This window comes from Triticum aestivum, chromosome 5D, assembly GCF_018294505.1.
Source record: "Triticum aestivum cultivar Chinese Spring chromosome 5D, IWGSC CS RefSeq v2.1, whole genome shotgun sequence".
In the NCBI taxonomy this organism is placed as follows: domain Eukaryota; kingdom Viridiplantae; phylum Streptophyta; class Magnoliopsida; order Poales; family Poaceae; genus Triticum; species Triticum aestivum.
In genome coordinates, this window is record NC_057808.1 from 482,404,005 (window position 1) to 482,412,920 (window position 8,916).

General features: G+C 49.7%; 1 protein-coding gene across 1 annotated transcript; it reads left to right on the forward strand.

Moving 5' to 3' along the window:
* Window positions 1-3,756: 3,756 nt before the first annotated feature.
* Window positions 3,757-8,160, forward strand: LOC123122986 (leucine-rich repeat receptor-like serine/threonine-protein kinase BAM1). Its single transcript, XM_044543377.1, has 2 exons — window positions 3,757-6,621; window positions 7,276-8,160. The coding sequence occupies exons 1-2, from the start codon at window positions 4,005-4,007 to the stop codon at window positions 7,764-7,766; spliced, it is 3,108 nt and encodes a 1,035-aa protein (XP_044399312.1). The 5' UTR covers window positions 3,757-4,004; the 3' UTR covers window positions 7,767-8,160.
* Window positions 8,161-8,916: the final 756 nt, after the last annotated feature.

Here is an 8,916-nt window from a genome sequence, read left to right on the forward strand (position 1 = left end):
GAATACGGCTGAAATCCGAATCGACGTACGACATACGGCATTTTAAGAATCCAAGGATATACATGTAGTTGTGGCCGTTAATGCTGTAGTGTTAACCTCCCCCAATCAAAATGTTCACCGCGGGATTTTTCTTATGCACAAATCTACTATATTTGGTAGAGTTGCAAATGATGGAGGCGTTGTTGGTGCAAACGCACAAATCTACTTTAGTCCTATCCGATATATCAAATTCTCCTTGAATACAGCCAGCCAGCAGAATTCCAAATCGATGTACAACATACGGCATTTCAAGAATCCAAGGAGACGTGTACGTGTTGTGGCCATTAACGTTGTAGTGTAAACCTCGTCCCAACCAAAATATTAACCAGATAATTTTTCTTGTGCATAAATCTACTGTATTGGTTAGAGTTTGTAAATGATGAAGATGTTGTTGGGGCGAATACATAAATCTACTTTATTTCCATCTGATTTATTAAGTTTGAAGAAGGCCAGCCAGCTGAAATACGAAGCGCCGTACGACATTCTAGGAATCCAATGATACGTGCACGCAGTTGTCGTCATTAATGTTGTAACGTTAACCTCCTTCCAACCAAAATGTTGGCCAGTTGATTTTTTTCGGGCACAAATCTACTGTACTTACTAGAGTTTGCAAAAAATGGAGGCGTTGTTGGCGTGAATGCACGAATCTACTGTATTTTCATCTGATTTATTAGATTCACCTTGAATATGACAGCCAAGCGAAATCAGATTTGACGTACGACATATGCAGTCCAATAATTCATGGATACGTGCATGTAGGTGTGGCCGTTAATGCTGTAGTGTTAACCTTCCTCCAACCAAAATGTTCACCGGATGATTTCGCGCGTGCACACATTAACTGTATTTTGTAGAATTTGGAAATGATGAAGGCGTTTTTGGTGTGAACGCACATTTCGGCCAAGGCTACAACAAGGATTTGATTAGGACGTGTTCAACTTGTCGCCTTGGCCCCAACGGGATGGGCTGGGGAAGATTTCTAGGGTGCGCATCGTGGTACGCTGGTATGCGTGATATTTTATCATCATTGTTGCTACTTAAAAAAACACAAGTTTCATGCCCTACTGGATGAAGTTTGATTTTAGGAAGGCATATAGTCTCGCTTAAAACTTTCCAATGTTTTTTAATCTACAAACATCCAAAATGACAAATTGTTAGTATTTCAATTACTTAACAACCATTACGGTCTAAATTTTCCACCCAACTGCAATACCAGAGGCTTTTCGTCCATTAAACTGTTGGAAGATGCAGATTTGCCCTTTGCCCTATTGGGAGATGCCTAATAATGATAATGTGCGATGGTTCTCTCGCAGGTGGTGGCTCAATGAGCATGTTTATGAAAAACAGGAAAAATAGGTGAGATCTTTTTAAAAATCAAGTAATAAAAAGAAGAATGAGGGAAATTATATATAAAATTAATGACGTTCGCAAGAATACATAAATTGTGCCTATGAAATCCGAATCGACGTACGACATACGACTTTTCAAGAATCCAAGGATGCAAATGTAGTTGTGGCCATTAATGCTGCACTGTTACCCCCCCCCCCCTCCCCCCAAACAAAATGTTCACCGCGGGATTTTTCTTATGCACGAATCTACTATATTTGGTAGAGTTTGCAGATGATAGAGGCGTTGTTGGTGCGAACGCACAGATCTACTTTATTCCTATCCGATTTTGTCAATTTCTCCTTGAATACGGCCGACCAGCAGAAATCCAAATCGACGTATGACATACGGCATTCCCAGAATCCAAGGACACATGTAGCTGTGGCCATTAGTGTTGTATTGTAAACCTCCTCCCAACCAAAATGTTCACCGGATGATTTTCCTCGTGCATAAATCTACTGTATTGGTTAGAGTTTGTAAATGATGGAGACGTTGTTGGGGCGAATACATAAATCTACTCTATTCCCATATGATTTATTAAGTTTGAAGAAGGCCAACCAGCTGAAATACGAAGCGGCCTACGATATCCCAAGAATCCAATGACACATGCACGTAGTTGTGGCCATTAATGCTGTAACGTTAACATCCTCCCAACCAAAATGTTCACCGGATGATTTTCCTCGTGCATAAATCTACTGTATTGGTTAGAGTTTGTAAATGATGGAAACGTTGTTGGGGCGAATACATAAATCTACTATATTCCCATATGATTTATTAAGTTTGAAGAAGGCCAACCAGCTGAAATACGAAGCGACCTACGATATCCCAAGAATCCAATGGCACGTGCACGTAGTTGTGGCCATTAATGCTGTAATGTTAACATCCTCCCAACCAAAATGTTCACCTGTTGATTTTCCTCGTGCACAAATCTACTGTATTTGCTAGAGTTTGCAAATAATAGAGGCGTTGTTGGTGTGAACGCACAATTCTACTATATTGCCATCTGATTGGTTAGATTCACCTTCAATATGGCAGCCAACCGAAATCCAATTTGACGTACGACATACGGCAGTCCAATAATTCATGGATACGTGCACGTAGGTGTGGTCGTTAATTAGTGTTAACCTTCCCCAACCAAAATATTCACCGGGTGATTTTGCTTGTGCACAAATTAACTGTATTTTCTAGAGTTTGCACACGATGAAGGCATTTGTGGTGCGAAAGCACATTTCGGCTAAGGCTACAACAAGGATTTGTTCGGGAGGTGCTCAACTTGTCGCCTTGGCCCCAACGGGATGGGCTGAAGATTTCAGGGGTGCGCATGGTGGTACGCGAGTATGGGCGGTATTTTGTCATCATTGCCGCTACTTCAAAAACACAAGTTTCATGCCTTATTGGATGAAGTTTGATTTTAGAAAAGCGTATAGCCTGGCTCAAAACTTTTCAATGCTTTTTAATCTACAAACATCCAAAATGGCAAATCATTAGTATTTCAATTACGTAACAACCGTTACGTTCAATTACTTAACAATTGTTACAGTCAAAATTTGGTACCCAACTGCAATACAAGAGGTTGTTCGTCCATTAAAATGTTGGCAAGAAGCAGATTTGCCTCTTTTCCCTATTAGGAGTTGCCTAATGATAACGTGCGGCGGTTCTCTCGCAGGTGGTGGCTCAATGAGCATGTATATCAAAAACAGAAAGATAGGTGAAATCTTTTTAGAAATCAAGTAATAAGAAGAGGAATGAGGGAAATTATACATAAAATCAATGACGTTCACAAGAATACATAAATTGTGCCTAAGAAATTAAAATTTTATTTTAAATAGTCTCAAAAAAATCACAAGAATTTTAAGAATAGGACTTCATGGATCGATTAAAACCCCCAAAACTATATAGTAGCTTTTTGTTAAAAGTTACCGGAAACCATTGTAATGTTAAGAACAAAATCAGATGTAGTATTAGTCTTCTCACAGATGCTCGCTGGTACAAGAGGGCTGTAAATCTGATCGACACGTTGTGGACTCAAAATTCTTACTACCGGGCTCGCCGCGTTTCAAATAGGAGTAGTGTTGGCCCATCGGAAATGACATCTCTCGGTCTCGGGCAGCACCACGGGAGCGCGCGCACCGCTAGAGACGAATCCTCCAACCAAATCAACACACGAATGAATGAATATAGATCGTTCTCTCCGAGATAAAATACATACGGCATTATAAAATGGAAAAAGATAGAGCCATTGGGTCAAAGTGGCCGTGTCTGTGGTGCCTGCGCCCGAGGCCCCGACCCGAGCCCGAGACCAGGTTATAAAACCCACCCAACCCAATCCCCCAAAATCAGAAGCAGAGGGAGAGGGAAACCGAGCACACCCCACCCCACACCACACGCCACGCCTCCCCACACCCAGCCAAACCAAAGCCAAAAAAATCACATTTTTAGGCGAGCCCCCTGCACCCTCGTGTCCAAAGCCACCCTCCCGTCTCACACTCCCCCCTGTCTTTGTCTCCACTCTCCGGGCCTCGCCGGGAGCGTGAGCCCCCTCCTCCCCCGTCCCCGAGAGAGCGAAGCAAACCGAAACCCCAATGCATCTCCGCCGCCTCCCCCCGCTCCTCCTCCTCCTCGCCCTCCTCGTCCGCCTCTCCGCCGGCGGCGCGGCGGACGGCGACGCGGACGCGCTGCTGGCGGCCAAGGCGGCGCTGTCGGACCCCACGGGCGCGCTCGCGTCCTGGGCGGCGAGCAACGGGACGGGCGGCGGCGGCGGGTACGCGCACTGCGCGTGGGCGGGCGTGGCGTGCGGCGCGCGCGGGGCCGTCGTGGGGCTGGCCCTCGGCGGGCTCAACCTCTCCGGCGCGCTCCCGCCGGCGCTGTCCAGCCTGCGCGGCCTCCTCCGCCTCGACGTCGGCGCCAACGCGCTCTCGGGCCCCGTCCCGGCCGCGCTCGGCCACCTCCGCTTCCTCACCCACCTCAACCTCTCCAACAACGCCTTCAACGGCTCCCTCCCGCCGGCCCTCGCGCGCCTCCGCGGCCTCCGCGTGCTCGACCTCTACAACAACAACCTCACCAGCCCGCTCCCGCTCGAGGTCGCGCAGATGCCCATGCTCCGCCACCTGCACCTCGGCGGCAACTTCTTCTCCGGCGAGATTCCCCCCGAGTACGGCCGGTGGACGCGGCTGCAGTACCTCGCGCTCTCCGGCAACGAGCTGTCCGGGAGGATACCGCCGGAGCTCGGGAACCTTACCAGCCTCAGGGAGCTCTACATTGGCTACTACAACGCCTACTCCGGTGGGGTCCCGCCGGAGCTCGGCAACCTCACCGACCTCGTGCGCCTCGACGCCGCCAACTGCGGCCTCTCCGGGAAGATCCCGCCCGAGCTCGGCAGGCTGCAGAAACTCGACACCCTGTTCCTGCAGGTGAACGGCCTCACCGGCGCCATACCGTCGGAGCTGGGCAACCTGCAGAGCCTCAGCTCCTTGGACCTGTCCAACAATGCGCTCGCCGGCGAGATACCGCCCAGCTTCTCCCAGCTCAAGAACATGACGCTGCTCAACCTGTTCCGGAACAAGCTGCGCGGCGACATCCCCGACTTCGTCGGCGACCTGCCAAGCCTCGAGGTGCTGCAGCTCTGGGAGAACAACTTCACCGGCAGCGTGCCCCGCCGCCTCGGCGCCAACAAGCGCCTCCAGCTGGTCGACCTCTCCTCCAACAGGCTCACCGGCACGCTGCCGCCGGACCTCTGCGCCGGGGGCAAGCTGCACACGCTCATCGCCCTCGGCAACTCCTTGTTCGGCTCCATCCCTGACTCCCTCGGCCAGTGCAAGTCCTTGAGCCGTATTCGTCTGGGAGAGAACTACTTGAACGGCTCCATTCCCAAGGGGCTCTTCGAGTTGCAGAAGCTCACTCAGGTCGAGCTGCAAGACAACCTCCTCACCGGCGACTTCCCTGCTGTGGTCGGCGCTGCGGCGCCTAATCTGGGGGAGATCAACCTGTCCAACAATCAGCTCACCGGTGCATTGCCGGCATCCATTGGAAACTTCTCTGGTGTTCAGAAGCTGCTGCTTGATCGCAACTCGTTCTCCGGCGCGTTGCCTGCCGAGGTTGGGCGGCTGCAGGAGCTCTCCAAGGCTGACCTTAGCGGCAATGCGATCGAGGGAGGTGTGCCGCCGGAGATTGGGAAATGCCGGCTGCTCACTTACTTGGACTTGAGCCGGAACAACCTCTCTGGGAGGATACCTCCGGCCATCTCTGGAATGAGGATACTGAACTACCTCAACTTGTCCAAGAACCACCTTGATGGAGAGATACCTCCATCCATCTCCACAATGCAGAGCTTGACGGCGGTCGACTTCTCTTACAACAACTTGTCCGGGCTCGTCCCAGGGACCGGCCAGTTCAGCTACTTCAATGCCACATCTTTCGTTGGCAATCCAAACCTGTGTGGACCATACCTTGGTCCATGCCGCCCTGGCATTGCTGATGCTGGTCACACCAACCATGGCCATGGAGGGCTGTCTAGCACCATCAAGCTGCTCATTGTGCTAGGCTTGCTTCTGTGCTCCATTATATTTGCTACCGCGGCAATTCTGAAGGCGCGGTCGTTGAAGAAAGCCAGTGATGCACGGATGTGGAAACTCACTGCATTCCAGCGCCTTGATTTCACCTGTGATGATGTGCTGGACTCCCTGAAAGAGGAGAACATTATTGGCAAAGGCGGGGCTGGAACTGTGTACAAGGGATCAATGCCCAATGGTGATCATGTGGCCGTGAAGAGGCTCTCTGCAATGGTCCGTGGCTCATCACATGATCATGGATTCTCAGCGGAGATACAAACACTTGGGAGGATTCGGCATCGCCATATTGTGCGCCTGCTAGGCTTCTGCTCAAACAATGAGACCAACCTGCTGGTGTATGAGTATATGCCCAATGGTAGTCTCGGGGAGCTTCTCCATGGCAAGAAGGGCGAACACCTGCACTGGGATACTCGGTACAAGATTGCAATTGAAGCTGCCAAGGGGCTGTGCTACCTGCACCATGATTGTTCACCGCTGATACTTCACCGTGATGTCAAGTCGAACAATATACTTCTTGACTCTGACTTTGAAGCTCATGTGGCCGACTTTGGGCTGGCGAAATTCTTGCAGGACACCGGCGCATCAGAATGCATGTCCGCCATTGCTGGTTCATATGGCTACATTGCTCCAGGTATTGAAACATGTATTCCTTCAATTAATTTTGGTCTGACTATTCTCAAGATGCACATATAATACCGATTTTCATAAATAGTTTAATCTTTATTACATAGCAACCGTTCACTGTTATGACTTCACTGCAGAATTATAGTATTGTTGATAAGTTACAAGAGTTTCCTTATGAAGCCCAATCATGTACGTAGATTGTATCACGATGTAGTTATTAAATTGAGACATTGAGTCATTCTTTTGTTAGTTCTGAATGTCATCTGTTTGCTGTTTGCTTATTACATACAACTGTTTGCTGTTACGAATTTATTACAGACCAATAGTAGTGTTGATAACTTATAAGAGTTTCCTTCTAAAGCCCAATCATTCAGATTGTATCAAGATGTAGTTACTAAATTGAAACATTGAGGCATTCTTTTATTAGTCCTGAACGACATCTGTAAACCTACTGTCTTTGTTAGAACCTCCTCACTACAGTTTAGTCCATAAGAGGCTATTGATTCATGAAAACACGCACTCCCTGTGTATATTTAGGTTCAGTTACTTCAATTCTATGTCTTCTACTCTAACCTGATGTTTCTCTAGCTGCCAAGGAACATAAACCTATTACTTTCTAACTAACCAGTCTCACATTGCTCTGTTATCTGTGGCTTTCCAGAATATGCATACACCCTCAAGGTCGACGAGAAGAGCGATGTCTACAGCTTCGGAGTGGTGCTTCTTGAGCTCGTGACCGGGCGGAAACCTGTAGGGGAGTTCGGGGACGGCGTCGACATTGTCCAGTGGGTCAAGATGATGACAGGGCCAAACAAGGAGCAAGTGATGAAGATCCTGGACCCGAGGCTGTCGACCGTGCCGGTGCACGAGGTGATGCACGTCTTCTACGTCGCATTGCTGTGCACGGAGGAGCACAGCGTGCAGCGCCCGACGATGCGGGAGGTCGTGCAGATCCTCAGTGAGCTCCCAAAGCCAGCTGCCAATCAAGGTGATGAAGAAGAGCTTCCCCTCTCCGGCGAAGGTCCTGAGTCCAACCCTCCTGCCCCAACCAGTTCCACCGAAGCTCCGACCGGCAAGCCGAAAGATCAGCAGCCGCAGCAGCAGCACACGAGCTCGGAGTCGTCGCCTCCTCCTGATCTCATCAGCATCTGATCATCCAAGTCCACCAGTCGCGAAAGCATGTGGGCTTCGATCGTGCAAGCAAGCATAGGCCTGAATCTAGGGTTTGTTGAGTGGGAGACTTTGTTGCTGTTGTGCTGTACATATCCAAGCTGCTTTGGTGGTGGGGCGTCCAAGAGCTTCCAGTTTGGTGTGTGTGTGTGTGTGTGTGTGTGTGTTTGGTACTTTGCTTTGCTGCTTGTAGCCGTAGGGATTATGTGGTAGTGGAGCTTTTCATGATCTTTCCTTGTGCAATGTAGTAGTAGTAGCATCAGTAGCCATCTATCTAAATGTCAAGCTCCTCTGCTGTCCAGCATGAGAATCTGAAAAATCTTTGTTGTGGAACCATGGTCCTCACTATTTAAAGTGGCTTCTGTTGATCTGCAAATGTTTGCAGTAGGAGTACCGCTTCACCACCGATGCTGCTAAGAAAAGCGCTCTCTGCCTTGTGGAGAAAATGATAATTGCAAAGCGCTTTTGTGCTGCCAAAGCGTTCGATTGATGCTGCTCCCTTTTTGACTTTGTTTGACAATCAAAGAATTCTTGTTGATCCGAGGCCAAGCCGGTTCACGAATGTCAAACGATGCTTTGCCCTCGGCGTAACGCCAAGCAGCAGCATCTGATCAGATCAGATCAGCACTAGTGAGTGCACCAGTAGAGTCTAAACTCTAAACTAATGTCAGGCGATTCGCTGCCTGAGGCCCCATCTAATGATGATCGATCGATGATGATGGTGATGCGCCTCGGCGACCCCCTGACCCTGTGGGGATGGGGGGTTAATCATGCCGCACCGGCGCACGGCCGCTGCGACGTCGTCAGGCCGGATGATGGTTGATGGGGGCACGCACCGGCGCCGCCGTGGAACGGGACGGCGTGCCTTTCCGCGGCCCCTCTCCCTCGTCTCCTCGCTCCCCTGATCTCATCTCATCTCATCTACCCTGCTTTTGCTCCGGTGCACGCCCAACGGGAAATCAATCTAGGGGCGTCTATGGAGTTTATCTACGTACCGTGCCCTCGTCCTCGGCCTCCGTCGCGCCTCAAGGAAGATGATACTGTGCCAGGACCCAGGAGGCAGCAAAAGGAGCGTGAGATTAGGTGGACAGTGCGATGGATGGTGCATTTGTACCGGGTCACTGTTGCCGTT

Coding starts and splice junctions, on each gene's coding strand:
- LOC123122986 (XM_044543377.1), top strand. CDS start 4,005: ATGCATCTCCGCCGCCTCCCCCCGCTCCTCCTCCTCCTCGCCCTCCTC. Junction 6,622..7,275: donor ATATGGCTACATTGCTCCAG/GTATTGAAACAT, acceptor GTGGCTTTCCAG/AATATGCATACACCCTCAAG.